At 43.6% G+C, this 18,506-nt stretch overlaps 1 protein-coding gene across 5 annotated transcripts in view; it reads left to right on the top strand.

Annotated features, from left to right (window-relative positions):
• Nucleotides 1-18,506, top strand: part of LNX1 (ligand of numb-protein X 1) — a 224,961-nt gene that overhangs the window by 169,925 nt on the left and 36,530 nt on the right. For all 5 annotated transcript variants that reach the window (XM_088475264.1, XM_088475265.1, XM_088475266.1 and 2 more), the window contains one exon: nucleotides 15,479-15,656. In XM_088475264.1, coding sequence (XP_088331390.1) covers nucleotides 15,479-15,656 — 178 coding nt within the window. The remainder of the gene's footprint in view (nucleotides 1-15,478; nucleotides 15,657-18,506) is intronic.

Genomic DNA, 18,506 nt, shown 5'->3' with positions numbered 1-18,506 from the left:
AGCTGTGGGTGCAGCGCAGATTTTCATGCAGATTCCCGATTGTCGGGAATCTGCGCATGCGTTGGACTCATACTGCGCATGTGTAGTAAGGGTAATGCGGTATTGCTCACAGTTTGGCAGCATACTGACAATCATTGACAGTCTACTGCCGTTTCGGGACAGGGAGGAGGCAGTGAAGGCCTCTGTTTCCCAAAAGGGAGGCATGTCCCCGCCGTTTTAGGGGAGTGATGAGGCCAGGATCTCCTTCGGCTGATGGAGATTTCCTGACCTCTTTTCAGCAACTGCTGTGGCCGGCTTGCGTGACCCCATGGGTTACTGAGCATGGCAATTAGGGATGTGCGCCGGACCATTTTTGCCGGATTTGGATTTGGTTCTAATTCATCATCCAGCTTTGGATTTGGATTTGGATTTTTTACAAAAATTGGCCAAAAAAGCTAAAATCACATAAATCTGGCTTTTTTTTCTTCCTAGAGTATTATTAACCTCAATAACATTAATTTCCAGTCATTTACAGTCAATTTAGACCACCTCACAGCTTATAATATTGTTTTCACTATTATTGGCCAAAGGTTGCAGTGAGCTGACTGGTTACCAAGCGTCAGAGCAGCGGCGCACTGGCACAGACACCACAGTTTAAAGCACATCTATGAAACATTGCCACACAGCAGTGGCAGAAATGAAAGGTAGTTCAAGATGGAATTGTCCTTGGGCCCTCCCATCCACCCTTATGTTGGGTATTAAAAAGGACATGCAGAGTCACAGTGCTTTTATACACAGAGGGCTAGTGCCCAAAGGAGTCACAGTGCTTTTGATTTATACACAGAGGGCTACTGCCCAAGGACTCATGGTGCTTGTATACACAGAGGACTCAGGCCCATGGAGTCACAGAGCTTTTCTACAGTGGGCTAAGGCCCAAGCAGTTACAGAGCTTGTATACAGTGGGCTAAGGCCCAAGCAGTCACAGAGCTTGTATAATACACTCAGTGGGCTAAGGGCCTGATTCAGAGCCGCTCGTAAGCGGCCGCTCGTTCGTTCGGAGCAATGTTCGCACATCTGCGCATGTGTATGGGTTTTAGTACGCATGTGCGAACCAGTCAGTGCGGTCAGAATTTGTGCGCTCGCAAAATAGCGAATGCCTGGTAATTTGAGTGACAGGATGAGGCGTTTGTGGGTGGTAACGGGAAGGTGCTTGAAAACGGGGAGTGGAGATCCGAACGCAGGCATGCCAAACGGTCAAAACGGGCGTTTTAAGGGTGTGCATAATTAACAAAGCAGCGTCATCGACCACGTCACTTGGTTGTCTTTTAGCCTGAACTGCTCGCATGATTGCGGTAGGAAAATGCTACCACAAGAATAGCGAGCAGTTCATACGCCGTTCGATGTACTCGATTAATCTAATAAATAGCGGAGATGACATATGATGCGAGCGGCCAGGGGGCGTTTTTTTCAAAATAGCAACCGCATGTTTTGTTCGCTCGTTCAGGCATAGAGGCGTCAACAGACCGCAAAGAGCGAGCACTTAATTTAAATATCCGGCACCTTTTTCAGAACGACCGTCCGCAAATAGCGTTCGGCTCTGAATCAGGTCCTAAGTCCAATCACGGAGCTTGTATAATATACACACAGTGGGCTAAGCCCAGTCACGGAGCACACAGTGGCAAGAAGTAGAACTACTCTCTCTAACTAATCTAACTCTAGTCTCGCTTTTCCCCTCTCTATCACTACCTAACTAAGCGTAACTGTTCCGTCTGGACACAGTCACGCGAAATGGCGCCGACAGCCAGGCGCCGCGCCTTTTATTGAGGCCGAACGTCACCCGGCTCTCACGAGGTCTCGCGAGAATCCGACGCCGGACGGGTGACGTTCGGCCTCGAGGTGGAATCCGAGTCAGACGGGAACACCCAAACTTGCGTTCGGGTGGACTCGGATTCCACCTGTTCATCACTAATGGCAATGTCATCGCAGATTATCTGATTTAGCATTCTAGTTTGCAAAACAGATCAGTAATGCATGCAGGAGGCATGACGCTTCCTGCCGCATTAGCATATTATAGCTATCACAGCTGCTACAATGTAAGCAAATGCGATAGCTACTGCGTCTGCAGCTGAATCGGGCCCTGAGTTCACAATTTCAGAGACTGCAATGTCTCAATTGCAACTGCAACTGTGAGCATGGACTCTGACCGCATTCACAGTGCGACTTAGTTGCATGCGCAGTAGAAAAAATATTACTCAGCTGCGTCCAACATCGACATTGCATGAGACTCAGAACCAGGCTCATAGTATGTTCTGGAATAATAGGGTAGCCCAGCAATGCATACCATTCTGAAAACTAGACAACAAAGATCATCAGACAATAGAAGATACAGATGTGTTCTCATACATCTAGACTCAAAACGCCATGCAGCGCGACTTGACTGGTATGAGCCGCCAGGTCCCATACTATTCTGCTAGCATTGGCCATTTTTTTTTCTCTGAAAATGCATCTAAGTCGCAATGCGATGAGACTAGGACGCACCGACAGACTGTGCTGATTAATTTGATATGTGACCTTAGTATATCTGTGTGCACCTGAGTTTGTATATGAACCACAACGGAACTTGTAATGTAAAATGCTGCGGCTGTTACATTGTAGCACATCATATACAGATTCAGGGCCTGATTCAGAGCCGAACGCTCTGACCAGAGCGCTCGCTCTGAATCAGGGCCCTCCTACCTCATTTTGGAGCGGCCTCATGGACGCTCGAATAGCTGTGGGTTACCGCCCACAGCTATAGCGAGCGTCCATGATGATGGTCGCGATGGTCAAGACCATCGCGACCATCGGGCTTGCGACGAGACCCTGCGGTAGGGTCTCGGTGACCACGAACCCCTCCGTCTGGCAGCCACGCCCCCGGCACGCCCACCAAAGGGGGCGTGCTGTCACTCACCATCGACAGCACGCCCCCTTTGGTGCGAGACCCGGAGCGACGACTTCCTCGTCGCTCGCCGGGTCTCGCGCATGCGCATGACGGAGCTCCCTCCGTCGTGCGCATGCGCACTTTGGCACCATCGTCCCACTTGCGAGCGAGCAGCGCTCATGAGTGGGTCAGAATCAGGCCCTCAGATATCAAATTTATCAGAACAGTCTGCTGGTGCGACACATTTTTGGAGATAAAAGACGTAAAAATAACCGCGCCCGGCGCTAGCACAGTTTCATGGGACCTGGCGCACTGAGAGGGCTTTCTTGGAATGACTGCAGCAAAGATGTGTAAGGACTCATCTGTATACTAGTAGCACCAAGGGATTGAGCAGGGCAATGCATGATCACTCCCATACTGACCCCTACACAAATGTTTTGCACAATGTTATTGTTGTTTTCATATCTTACATAGTGGTGGTGAAATTTTTTTCCATCTACCTAGAAAAATATGTCTGGTATTGATTTTGTCCGCAGCCTTTTGTGCAACGTACAAACATTTCTAAACTTAGACCAGCACATGTGTTAGAAGGGAGGGGTTACAAACCACAATGTAAAGTTCATCTGACATGAAAAGCTGCTTTAGCTTAGAATTTAGAAAACAAAACACTATATGGTGCAGGTGTCATCTGTACCCAGAGCTGTAACTAGACTTTTTGGTGCCCTGGGCTTACCAGCTCTAGATGTAGGATAACTCTGGTGAAGCTGCAGCAGGATTTGTCCTTCAGAAAAGCCATGCACAAGCCTGGAGCCGGCAGCGTAGATCACAGATTGAAGGTATAGAAAGAGTGCTACTTGTAGTATATACAGTGCATCCGGAAAGTATTCACAGCGTTTCACTTTTTCCACATTTTGTTATGTTACAGCATTATTCCAAAATTTAATAAATTCATTTTTGTCCTCAAAATTCTACACACAATACGCCATAATGACAATGTGTAAAAAGTTTTTTGGAGATTTTTGCAAATTTAATTATAAAAAAAACCCTAAGAAATAACATGTACATAAGTATTCACGGCCTTTGCCATGAAGCTCAAAATTGAGCTCAGGTGCATCCTGTTTCCACTGATCATCCTTGAGATGGTCCTACAGCTTAATTGGAATCCACCTGTGGTAAATTCAGTTGATTGGACATGATTTTGAAAGGCATACACCTGTCTATATAAGGTCCCACACTTGACAGTGCATGTCAGAGCACAAACCAAGCATGAAGTCCAAGGGATTGTCTGTAGACCTCTGAGACAGGATTGTCTCGAGGCACAAATCTGGGGAAGGGTACAGAAAAATATCTGCTGCTTTGAAGGTCCCAATGAGTACAGTGGACTCCGTCATCCGTAAATGGAGGAAGTTCGGAACCACCAGGACTCTTCCTAGAGTTGACTGGCCGTCTAAACTGAGCGATTGTGGGAGAAGGGCCCTAGTCAGGGAGGTGACCATGAAACCCGATGGTCACTCTGTCAGAGCTACAGCATTCCTCTGTGGAGAGAGGAGAACCTTCCAGGACAACCATCTCTGCAGCAATCCACCAATCAGGCCTGTATGGTAGAGTGGCCAGACGGAAGCCACTCCTTAGTAAAAAGCACATGGCAGCCTGTCTGGAGTTTGCCAAAATGTACCTGAAGGACTCTCAGACCATGAAGCATGGTGGTGGCAGCATCATGCTGTGGGGATGTTTTTTAGAAGCAGGAACTGGGAGACTAGTCAGGATAGAAGAAAAGATTAATGCAGCAATGTACAGACACATCCTGGATGAAAACCTGCTCCAGACCGCTCTTGACCTCAGACTGGGGCGACGGTTCATCTTTCAGCAGGACAATGACCCTAAGCACACAGCCAATAAGCATACAAAGAAAACAAAAAAACTAATAACCGTACTCCAAAAATTAGCAGCACCGTGTGAAAGTTGATAAAATTATATAAAATTATATAGATTTAATACATACAGTATATACATACTAATAAAAAATACACATATTAACACAATTAGATTACTAAAGAGCAGAAAAATATTAGAATGGTAATCCCATCTAATTGGGTAATAACAGCTGATCGTTGTGTAACTATTTTTCTGCTCTTTAGTAATCTAATTGTGTTAATATGTGTATTTTTTATTAGTATGTATATATGTATTAAACCTATATAATTTTATATAATTTTATCAACTTTCACACAGTGCTGCTAATTTTTGGAGCGCGGTTATTAGTTTTTTTGTTTGTATGCTTATTGGTTTGCTACCATCAATTTAACTGTTGCTCATGATTAAGTTATTAATTTAATAACAATTTCCCAGATATTTTTCAATCTAATTTATGGTTTTATTATTACATTTATTTTAATTGATTGATCGATTTAATTGATTGTCATCTATTCCAGCGCCAAAGACTTTACTTTTTTTTTTTTTTCGTTCCAAAGATAGTTGTGCCAAGCTTGTTGCATCATATTCAAAAAGACTTGAGGCTGTACTTGCTGCCAAAGGTGCATCAACAAAGTATTGAGCAAAGGCTGTGACTACTTATGTACGTGTGATTTCTTAGTTTTTTTCTTTATTAAATTGGAAAAAATCTCTAAAAAACTTTGCACGTTGTCATTATGGGGTATTGTGTGTAGAATTTTGAGGACAAAAAATAATTTATTCTATTTTGGAATAAGGCTGTAACATAACAAAATGTGGAAAAAGTGAAGCGTTGTGAATACTTTCCGGATGCACTGTATGCAGCAAATATCAGCGGCGGGGAGATGCGTGCATGTACATTGTGCTGGCAGCTGAAATCACAAGCAGAAATTGTGTGGCAGATAGCTCCAAGGTGTCTGACTGCTATGTGAGAGGTGATAGGTTTGAGTCCCGGGTATGACAGTATTTTGAAATGTGTGCGTTAAATAAAAAAGGATATGACTGAAGGTGCTAGGGAAGGTGGCCAGATGGAGAGGGAGTCGGCCAGGTAGAAGATAGGTGCGGCCAGGAGATGCCGGGGATAAAAAAAGGATGCTACTAGTGAGAATTATTGATTATAAACAGAAAATTTACAGGCCCAAATAGCGTCACCTGCCCTGTGGTGCACCACCCTAGTTTACAACCCTGTCTGTACTGACATTTTTGGATATCTGTGTAAACATTTTGTGTTCAGCATTCGTGTTTTTGGAAAGTGTAACCTATCAAAGAAAGAAGCAGCAGGATCTGACTTTTCCATGTTCTAGAGAACAATGGAAATAAACTGACATGTCTATAGTTCCATGTTTTTGTTTGTTGTGTTAGTTGGATTGGGAGATGACAGCTATTTCCTTAAAAGAACCACGAGGTCAAGTGAAGTCAATTTTTTGGGCATTACTACATATCAAAGCCTGTGTATTATCATGGAGAGAAACAAAATAAATGAAATGTCAGGCACAGTGTCTGTTCTATTATCTGTCACCAATATGACCACAGCCAAGCTGTACTGGGTGTTTACTAAACGCAAAGTCACATAGAGAACGTCAGGAATGTGGCTTGCCTTGAGAGTATGGGAACTTGCTGTCTTGTTTGGGGGTATATTGGATTTTGGATCATGTATAATTACATATTAGAGCATGATAGTTGATTCAGGAAACTTTGCTGTGACAATTGCTGCTCGGTATGTTCTGACCTGGACATTATGCTTCTTTTTAGAGCTAAACCCATGGACAGATCACATCTAAGAGCATAAAAATCCCTACCTGTAGTGGACAGCTTGGTGGGGTGTTGGGGCAGGGATTGTGTTGGGGCAGGGATTGTCTGTAGACCTCTGAGACAGGATTGTCTCGAGGCACAAATCTGGGGAAGGGTACAGAAAAATATCTGCTGCTTTGAAGGTCCCAATGAGCACAGTGGCCTCCGTCATCCGTAAATGGAAGAAGTAGAACCTTCCAGAAGTAGAACCATATCTGCAGCAATCCACCAATTATACCTGTAGGTAGAGTGGCCAGACGGAAGCCACTCCTTAGTAAAAAGCACATGGCAGCCTGTCTGGAGTTTGCCAAAATGTACCTGAAGGAGAGAGTGTGTCACGTTGATGGGATAAAAACACTGGAGGGGACATATGACAATGCTAGCTTTTTTTCTTTCTTTTTCTTAAGATGGTGGAGATCCTGTTCTAGATAATCTATACAAATCAACTGTACTAGAAAAAGTTGACAAAAAAAAGTATCTACTGGAAATAGATATTTTTCAAGACTGAAATGAAAAGGCTGGGGTACCAATAAATGGGTACAGGCGCTGAAGTGAGTGGTTTAATCCCAGCTGCTACTATATAAGGGCTAGTCAGGACCATGCATAGATAAACATACAATAGACAAAAGGTAGTAGCGCTGTGATGATGAAAATTCACAAACAATTATTTAAAATTGCATAAACCATATAGGTCACTTTAATAAAATATAATATATTGAACTAGAATCAAATTAAAACAATTATAGCAAGCCAATATATACACCTAATTTAGGACCACAACAGCACATTCCCTGTTCCTATGATACTGTCGGATGCTTGGGTAAATTTAAGAGCAGTGCTGTCACTTAGATGTTTAAAGTGGTTATGTCCAGTAACATAAACACCGGATGTTGGTATAGACACTGAATCCAATATAATATTCATTTGTCCCGTATATAGTTACCAGATCCTCATACCAATAGGGGGAATGCTCCTATTGACATACAGGTGAGTATGCTGCACTTGGAGTCCTCCAAATTGTACGGTGTGGACCTCTGTTGTAAATCCAGGGTGTGGACAGCAAAAAGAAGTTCCAAGATATTCCCAAGAAGAAGTCGGGGGGCGGGGCTTAACGCCGGGGGGGGTAGCAGCGGCGGCCGGTTGGCGCATGTGCGGGCACTTAGTCACGGTATTTTTTGCGAAAATACCGTGATAAGGCTCCGAAGGGGATTCGCAGGGACAGAGCTTTATCGCAAACTCTGTCCCTGCAAGGGATTCTGTAGTAAATCCCTGTGATATTGCCTGAATTCGCAATGCGAATTCAGTCATTAATATCACACTACAATCTGCATTCAATATGCGGATTGTAGTAAATAGAGCCCTTAGAGACAATTTGAGTATTTAGCTCAGTAATACACCCATTTTGATAAATTAAGTGACAGACAAGTCTGATGTACATGGTAATTCTTTTAACAACTTTACTGGCGAGGTCGCAGTCAGCTGGGCTTTAGCTCATACTTACTGACTTTTAGCTCCCTCCTTCCGGGAGGGAGCACAGTGGGGGGCGTGTTGCGGCAAAGGAGCAGGACATGGGGCAAAGCAATTTGAAGCAGGGGCAGGGCAACGATGACACGATTCAGCACGAATCACGTCATGGGTCCCCCCTGCTGCCGGGATTTAGTGTGGAACCGCAGGGGGGGGAGGGGAACCGTGGAGTCGCCCGGGGCCGGGAGGCTTGCCTGCCTTTCCAGGGGCCCGGGAGCGGAACCCGATTTTTGGGAGGCTCCCGGCCGAATCGGGAGGGTAGGCAAGTATGCTTTACCTGACAAGGTTGAATCCCATGTGACATTGCTGTCCTGCTGCGTCCCCTGGCTTTTAAGGAGGATTTCCTCCTGCTTGTTTGTCCCCCCTGCTGTGATGCGGCGGTCTGTGACCGACAACATCACTGCCGGAGCGCATTTGCCGGGGACAAAAGTGCAAGAAGCACCATTTGGCTGATCTCTGCAAGTGTAGAGATCAGTAGTAGCAGTGGGTACTGAAAATCAGTCCCACCTAAACAACGGTCCGCAAGATGGTAATGTAATCATTTTTAATGAATAAACATTTAACTGGAAAACAGAGTAAATGAATAAAACAATTGAACATTCAGAATATGCTGTTTATCAGTTGAACATTAATAACTAAGGGCTCTACTTATTAACATTATTTTCACTAAAGTAAGGTGAAAAAGGGTGTTTTCACACCTTTTTTACATTATTTTAGTATCACCTAAAGCTACTAAAGGGCAATTGGAGTAGAATTCGTAAAATTCTACTCCAACCCCTAATTATCACTTTTTTTTAGTAAGCAAATCGCATTACCCATAATTGTTATGGGAAATGAGATCTGGTCAAAGTTACTAAAAAATAAATTGTGAAAAAATACCGGGGAAAGCCCTGTGATAATAACGCCATTATCCAGGGTCTTCTTCAGTTATCGGATTCCTGCTCCGCTCTAACAGGCAGAGCAGAGCCCGTAGCCGGCCCCAGTGATCAGCTGTGTGGTCTAAACAGACCACACGCTGATACACTGTAAAAAAAAAAAAAAAAAGAAAAAAAGAAAAAATTATAAAAAAAAAAAAAACTTATCTGAGACCAGGGACCGCTGATCTGGGCTCCGGTGATGTCTCCCAGCCTGCACTGAGGCCCGGTCGCCACCTGACTGGGTCCCAGTGCAGGATGGGATGTTAGCTGACTGTAGCCACGTAGGACATCACCAGAGCACCGATCACTGCAGGTAAGTGTAATTTAGGGAGGGGGGATCGCAGTGGGGGGTCCGCGATTGCGGGGGTAGCGCTTAGTGACAGGGGCGGAGCTTAGCGATGGTCAGCCGGCACTTGTCACTGTATTTTTTGCAAAAATACCGTGATAAGGATGTGGAGGGGATTCGCAGGGACAGAGCTTTACCGCAAGCTCTAGCCCTGCAAGGGATTTTTAGTAAATCCATGTGATATTGCCTGAATTCGCAATGCGAATTCAGTCGGTAATATCACACTACAATCTGCATTCAAAATGTGGATTGTGGGATATAGAGCCCTAAGTCACTTTAAGAGTGGTTCAGTTTGGAAAGAAACAGTGAATTGTACTGGCAGGAAGTAGTTATTGCTTTTTCAGGGTCAAGGCTGGCACTCACTGTTTGCTGTGCTGGGTTCTGAAGTGGTTGCTCATGCAAGTACTGTTCAAGTTCTTTGGTGAGGACTAATGTCAGGTCCTTTGAGTTAATTAGTAATTTTGACATTTCTTTAAAATTTTCTGTCATAAATGTGTATTCCTGTTAGTCAGGCAGTGATGCATATGTCTGTCAGTGAAGGAGTGATGTGCTGCTGTCAGTGTCTTTGTGAGAGATGTTATTGTTTATATATATAAAAAATACACAACTAAGCCCTCATCAATTTCTGAGCAGTTTTTGGGGAAACATTAGCCAGCTAAGTGGTTAAAATATGGTGTGCGTTAAATATTATTCCCAGATAGGGGCTAATTTAATGCCTTAATTTAGGAGGTGCTCCACAATAAATTGGCTCCTTGGCAGAGCTCAGCATATTTGATACACATTATTTTGGGCAACATCACTGTAGAGAAGATTTTCAAGTAATCAGATCTGGTAGTAGTAGCTGCTTAGCCTAGCTACCGCATAACCTGCCCCCTCTGGTCTGGGGTATCCTATTGAGATGTATATAATTCTGGTCCCAGATCCTCTATTTGCCATAAGTGGAATCTCCACAGTGTTTAACAGACAGTAAGAAATCATACAGACTTAAGTGGCAACTAGGCATAAATTAAAGCTATTGTTATATTTCCCTAAAAGGATGATACTGTACTTTCCCTTTAAGATGTGAGAATGTAAACAGAGAAACTGTAATGAACTAAATTATAATGACAATTTGTAGACTGTAATGCTTCGTTAAAAACACATTAAATTTAATGTGACAGAAATAGGTCAGCATCTAGTGAAGACATTTCCTTCTCCTCTGGATCCTTGATCAGATCCTTGTAATGTACTATATAAATGAGAGTGAGATGTAGATCCATGATGTGCGACGGTCAGTGCCTTGCACATGTTCCGGTGTCAGTCAGCAGCTGCAGGGAGTGATCCTATCTGCTTCCAGCGCACACGCAGCTGTGACTTGTGTGTGGGACAAGCATTACAGCTTTAGAGATTGTGAGTTTCCGATATAAACATTTATCCCTTAGTAAACATAAAACTGGGAACAATCTGTGTTGCATTGCATGTCATGGCTTGAAAGGATCATTTTATAAGAACAGCTGGGAAAAATGGTAGGTTCTAGCCAAACCATAAACTGATAACACTCGGAGTTGTTTATGTCTTAGAGGTAATGTCAGTTCCGCTGGTTTGTATTTTGTGCAAGTTTTATGATGATCTTAAAGTGACACTAATGACTAATGGTCATTTACACATGTGGAAGAATGTGGGTGCACAGTGCATTGCATTAAGTGCAAATGGACCTATTTGTACACATCACATACATATGTGTGATTCCACTTTTTGGGCTGGACTATTATATTTAGTATGGACCTGTGGCAAGATTGGGGGGTCAGATTGAAATGTGAATGGTGCAAAGAGTAAAAATGTCACTTAAAGACCAGCCTAATTGCACTATGGGATCAACCTCCTTTTATTCATTTCAACTTTTCAAACTTTTCCTCCTGCCTAGATTCAATTCTTTCCCCATTACTAACCTCACCTGCCCAGGCCAAGCTGTCTCCTTCAATGACTGTGCCCTCACTACTGCCCTTGACTCTGCCGCCCAAGCTATTACAGTCAATTTTCTATGGTCCCCCCACAAGCCATGGCACTCTGCTGTGACCCACTGTCTGCAAAGGTGCTCTCACTCTGCTGGAGGAAGTCACAATTTCTTGATGAGTTTCTCTGCTACAAGTTCACTCTCTCAACATATAGCTCACTTCTTTCACTAAATAATTCTACTTCAAAGCCCACATCTACTCCCAGGCATCCAATCCTTGCTGCCTCTTCGCTACCTTCAACTCCCTTCTCTCCCCCACTGCCCTCTCCTTCCATCCTCCATCAGAGAACTTGATTTTGCTACTAATTTCACCTTGAAAATAGAATCAATGTCAACTCATCACTTCTAGGTCAAACTCACTCCGCTACTCTTCCCCCCACTGAGACTACCAACCTTGCCCTCCCTCACACCAATCTCTGGGACTAAAGTTCCTGTCCTCTTCTCCTACTTTTCACCCGCCACCGGCCCTCTTGACTTCATTACCTCCGATCTCCCCTATGCCTCCCCCCCTATGCTCCCACATTGCCCATCTAGTCAACTTCCATTCATCATTCAAACATGCTCTAGTCTCTCTCATTCTTAATAAACCCTCCATTGATCCCTCCTCTCTTGCTAACTACTGTCCCATCTGTCTTCTTGCCTTTGCCTCCAAGCTCCTTGAGTTGGTAGTGTTCAACTTTCTCACCTTCTTTCTCTTTATCCACTCCCTTCTAAAGCCACTCCAGTCTGACTTTGTCACTTCATTCTCCAGAAACTGCCCTAACCAAGGTTACCAATGTGATCCTCATGTCTATTCTTATACTCCTGATCTCAAAGTGGCATTAGACACCGTTGGACACTCCCTTTTCCTCCAAACCCTCCACTGGGCTTTGTGACTCATCTCTCTCCTTGTTTGTCTCCTACTTGTTACACTGATTTTTTTACTTAGCTACACCCACCGCAACCTCCCCTCCTCCTCACATTCCGAGTTTGGTAGCCCTAAGGTTCTGTAATTGGCTTTCTTCTCCCTCTACACTTCTATCCTTAATGAGCTTATCAGTTACTTTGGACTTTGCTACTCCCTCTATGTTGATGATACCAAATTGATCTCTCTTCCATGGGCCTCTGCTCCCTGTTGTGTCACCTCCTGCCTGTCAGCCACCTCATCCTGGATGGCACAATGCTTCCTGAAACTCAATAACTGAAAACTGAACTAATCTTCTTTCCCCCTACTACCACCGTCTCTGTTGACATCTCACTCTCATCCATTCCCCAAGTGCACTGTCTAGGTGCCACCCTTGACTCCCCCACATACAGTCCCTTTCACAAGCCTACCATTTTCACCTCTGCATTATTTCCAGATTCAGATCCTTCCTCACCCTGGAGGCAGCTAAAACTCTCATTCATGCTCTCATCATTTCCCACCTTGATTACTGTAATCTGGTGGCCTTCCTAACTCTCACATTGCCCCTCTCCAATCTATTCTCATCTCTGCTGTCCACCCCATTTTCCTCTTTTCACTCTCTGCCTCTGCTGCCAGACACTCCATTGGCTTCCTTGCCTACTTTAAAAATCTCCTCTCTGTGAGAAGCTCGGGGAAAAGATACTGGTGGCCGATGATGGGTCCGGGCTGGACTATTTACTGCATTCAAATTTGCATAGAATTGCTTCACTAGACCTCATAACCCTCTTCACAGACTTAACCAGGAAGTGGGTGGGATGCAGGAGGAGTACCCACTCTTCCAGGAGCCCGGGAGACTACCTGGAAAATCTTGAGTCTCCCCCAGGTTCCAGGAGAGTAGGTTAGTAGGCTTTGTATTGGTCTGTAATTATGTATCTTGTCCGTTTTTTTCCCTTGTATGGCTATACAGAACACTTGTGGCATCACATAAATAAACAATAATAATAATAATGATGATAAGGAGAAGGTTTTATCACATTTACTTCGGCCGCATGTGATGTGTTGTGAACTAAGTTATGCCTTATTATTCATTCCGTTACCACTTTCAGTGAAGAGATTGTTGTATATAGGTGCACTACTCCCACTTTATGTCTGAGGGGTGTAAAAACCCTAAATCCATCAAAATTGGTAATTTTCACCAGATAGGGATTCTCCTTATTTATCAAGCCCAACAGGATGCTATGGCCAATGCTTTGTATCACTGTGGTGGTCATCACAAGGACTCTCGTTTGCATCGGGAAGCTCTTTATTGCTCTTTACTGCATTGAAGGACAGCGCCAGTAACCGTACTGCCAGATGTCCTGTTATGCTATCACATGTCAGTATGGCAATAGCAAATACATTAAAAAAAAAGAAAAAATGCTGTAGAATTAAAATAAAGCTATAATAAATAATTATGTATTTTTTTTTTTCTCATTTGTGATTTTTATTGGCTTTACACCTGGAAGCCAAAGACTGGTCTTCAAGGTGCAGTGCTGCTGTGTGACCAGGCAGTAGAGACCCCAATTGGCCACCCAGTATTGTCAGTGTTGCATTTTTTGTTTGTTTATTTTTATGAATAGCCCCTAAAAATATTTTGTATCACCACAATAAACTGCAATAGAAAATAGGACATTTTGTGGCTATGATAAATATGTGTGATTTCTAGATTAGAGAGTACATAAAAGGTAGTTCGGCGAATACTTTGCAGTGTTGGCTCTGGAAGATCAGTCCAGCTTTGCGGACACAACTGAAAATTAGGGATGTGCAGGCTCGGATAGGTTCGAGTTTGCACGTTGAGTTTGGATTTTTCCCTCCAAAAAAACGGAACTCAGAAAGAGGCTAAACGTCATCTTACATGGACGAACATCATCATTCCTGGACAAAAGTCCAGGAATGATGATGTTCGTCCATGTAAGATGACGTTTAGCCTCTTTCTGAGTTCCGTTTTTTTTGAGGGAAAAATCCAAACTCAACGTGCAAACTCGAACCTATCCGAGCCTGCACATCCCTACTGAAAATGCATATGGTGGAAACAGAAATGCCACTACCACTATAGGACCACCCCTTCTATTCAGCTGAACTCTTCTGTTTAATATACTGCTTGGTTTAGCCTTGTTGATCACTACACACAGAGACCTCAGGACTGCTTTTATTACATTTGTCACTTTCATGAGTGGAAAGCTTGATTGCATGGTTGTATCTCGAAACGCACATTTCCACAGAAGTTTAAAGTGTGTCCCATTAAAGGTATAGGACAAGTCCTATCTCCAGTACTATAGACACCAGGGGGTAGATTTACTACAGCTTTTCTCTCAAAGGACCTAGGGGTAGATTTTCCAAAGCTTCTAATACAGACAAGTGGTGGTGACGCCCATAGCAACCATTCAAATTCTGTCTATCATTTTCTAGAATGCGGTAGAGAAATGATAGTTAGAAGCTGATTGGTTGCTATAGGCAACACCACCACTTGTCTGTATTAGAAGCTTTGGAAAATCTACCCCTAGGTCCTTTGTCTGGGAGAAAAGTGTGTACGCTCTTCTGCAAAGCAGAGAATGTCCCACCAAATGTGCTGTCGTCGTTGCTGATTCTGAGGTGGACACAGACACAGCGGCATCTTAATGCTAATGCCGCGACCGATTCTGTTTACACAGAGATGCCCACTTGCAACGGCGCTATCGCTGCACCATCGATCGTACCATCGGTCGTACCATCAAAACTTGCACTGGCCCTATGTAGGTGCAATTTCTCCATCTTATCATTGCGTCTTGTGTCAGCGCTACTGTCAGCGACGACACGCAAATAATCTCCCTTTTTCTTGTTGATGTGTAAACACCCGTGAAATGCCCCCAATCTGCCCACTTCATTGCGCTTCCCCATAAAACCAAATGTAGTTGAGCTATGAAGGGACATAACGTGTCAGGAGCATAAAGCCGCATATGGCTCTTGAGCTGCTGTACTGAACAGTTTGACCCTTCTATTTCTATATTTTATTGTACGAGTTATGTAGATATCTGGATGCCAATTCTCACTGCGTTATTATACTGTGTATTATAGTTTAGTCATGACGTGTTTGTGTTTTTATTACGAACATGATATGTGGGATTATGCTAACCCATCCTGTCACTTTCTCTATCAGAATGCTAATCGGACAGTCCTGTGTGTGGAGAAGGTTGTGAACATCGTTAAGGACCACACAGAATCTCTGGGAATGACAGTGGCAGGTGGTGTATCCAATTGGGAGTGGGACCTGCCCATCTTTATCACAAGCGTAGACCCCGACGGAGTTATCGGAAGGGACGGGAGAATAAAAACAGGTACACTTCCTTTTGGAACCATACTGTGTATATATAGTGCATCCAGAAAGTATTCACAGCGCTTCACTTTTCCCACATTTTGTTATGTTACAGCCTTATTCCAAAATGGAATAAATTCATTTTTGTCCTCAAAATTCTACACACAATACCCCATAATGACAACGTGTAAAATGTTTTTTTGAGATTTTTGCAAATTTAATTAAAAAACCCCACTAAGAAATCACATGTACATAAGTATTCACAGCCTTTGTCATGAAGCTCAAAATTGAGCTCTGGTGCATCCTGTTTCCACTGATCATCCTTGAGATGTTCCTACAGCTTAATTGGAGTCTACCTATGGTAAATTCAGTTGTTTGAACATGATTTCGAAAGACATACACCTGTCTATATAAGGCCCCACACTTGACAGTGCATGTCAGAGCACAAAACAGGCATGAAGTCCAAGGAATTGTGTGTAGACCTCTGAGACAGGATTGTCTCGAGGCACAAATCTGGGGAAGGGTACAGAAAAATATCTGCTGCTTTGAAGGTCCCAATGAGCACAGTGGCCTTCATCATCCGTAAATGGTAGAAGTTCGGAACCACCAGGACTCTTCCTAGAGTTGGGCGGTCGTCTAAACTGAGCGATCGTGGGAGAAGGGCCCTAGTCAGGGAGGTGACAAGAACCCGATGGTCACTCTGTCAGAGCTACAGCATTCCTCTGTGGAGAGAGGAGAACCTTCCAGAAGTAGAACCATATCTGCAGCAATCCACCAATCAGGCCTGTATGGTAGAGTGGACAGACAGAAGCCACTCCTTAGTAAAAAGCACATGGCAGCCCGCATGGAGTTTGCCAAAATGCACCTGAAGGACTCTCAGACCGTGAGAAACAAAATTCTCTGGTCTGATGAGACAAAGTTTGAACTCTTTGGCGTCAATGCCAGGCGTTATGTTTGGAGGAAACCAGGCACTGCTCATCACCAGGCCAATACCATCCCTACAGTGAAGCATGGTGGTGGCAGAATCATGCTGTGGGGATGTTTTTCAGCAGCAGGAACTGGGAGACTAGTCAGGATAGAGGGAAAGATGAATGCAGCAATGTACAGAGACATCCTGGATGAAAACCTGCTCCAGAGCGCTCTTGACCTCAGACTGGGGCCGTGGTTCATCTTTCAGCAGGACAACGACCCTAAGCACACAGCCAAGATGTCAAAGGAGTGGCTTCAGGGCAACTCTGTGAATGTCCTTGAGTGGCCCAGCCAGTGCCCAGACTTGAATCTGATTGAACATCTCTGGAGAGATCTGAAAATGGCTGTGCACCAAGACTTCCCATCCAATCTGATGGAGCTTGAGAGGTGCTGCAAAGAGGAATGGGCGAAACTGCCCAAAGATAGGAGTGCCAAGCTTGTGGCATCATATTCAAAAAGACTTGAGGCTGTAATTGCTGCTAAAAGTTCATCAAAAAAGTATTGAGCAAAGACTGTAAATACTTATGTACATGTGATTTCTTTCGTTTAGTTTTTTGTTTTTATTATTAAATTTGCAAAAATCTCAAAAAAATAAAATTTTACACGTTGTCATTATGGGGTATTGTGTGTAGAATTTTGAGGGCAAAAATTAATTTATTCCATTTTGGAATAAGGCTGTAACACAACAAAATGTGGAAAAAGTGAAGCGCTGTGAATATTTTCCGTATGCACTGTACTGTATATGTGTTTGTAGAAGGTTTGTGTTCATGCCATTAAAGCATGGTCACCAAGCATGTATGTGACACAAACCCTTTGGCCAGCCTAACACGAATTGCAAAACTGACAATATGAACTAACAATCCCTGCTGAGATATAGGTGAAGGCAGGGCAGATGAAGGGGAAATAGGGTGCAAGAGGGAATAGTTATTCATAAAAGCTCAAAGCAGTCCTCCTTATTCCAGGCATAAATAATATAATGTATGTGATACATTCCAACACCCTTTTATGTTTAACATCCTAGTGGGGCCCGCCGGGAGAATTAGAGGCCTGTATATCATTGGTGGCAGTGAGGCCCTGAATAGTGTAATTCCTTATTGCTGTACATTGTTTTTTTTTGGGACTATTTATCAATGAGTTCATGCTCTGATAAGCATCTGTCCAGGCAAATACTAAAACCTGTACTTTCACCACTGATCGCTGGGATGGGGGTTTTCAACGGGTCATGGTCGTAACATAGGAGACATCTGCGATACTTCCTACATTAAATAGTTCCGCTACTTAAATGTAACCTGTACTTTCACCACTGATCGCTGGGATGGGGGTTTTCAACGGGTCATGGTCGTAACATAGGAGACATCTGCGATACTTCCTACATTAAATAGTTCCGCTACTTAAATGTAACATACTATGCTGAAATTCAGCATAAGACCTACAGGCAAAATGGTGGTCAAACAATGACAGAACATTCAAGAAGCGCTAATGTAAGATTATAAATAAAGCCCATACCCATAACACATGATAGGTAAGAGGTAACCAAACAAATGGACAAGAAGACAGGAGGAGAGAGAGCCACAGGGGGATGGGGACATGATCTGACCTATGTGCCATGAAAAGTCTTTGTTCATGTTAGTAAATGGCTCCCATAGTTTCTGTAAACAGAAATGAAACAGATTTATTGTACGATCCCACATACGGGTGTATAGATCTCCATCCTTGGTGTAAATCACTTTATCTTGGATCTGGTTGTAGCCACTTTAAAGGCAGAACGTTGTAAAGTCCTGTTACAGCCTGCCAATCTCTATTTAGATAGTCAGATACCCTCTACCCTCCTGTGCTTCTCCTTACTTTAGTTTCATCTACTTCCTACTCACCACGAGGGCACCTAACACTTGGCTGCTTATGC

This window comes from Taudactylus pleione, unplaced genomic scaffold (assembly GCF_031769625.1).
Source record: "Taudactylus pleione unplaced genomic scaffold, aTauple2 ptg000169l, whole genome shotgun sequence".
In the NCBI taxonomy this organism is placed as follows: domain Eukaryota; kingdom Metazoa; phylum Chordata; class Amphibia; order Anura; family Myobatrachidae; genus Taudactylus; species Taudactylus pleione.
The sequence above is the reverse complement of the archived record's forward strand: the minus strand, read 5'-3'. Positions and strand labels throughout refer to the sequence as shown.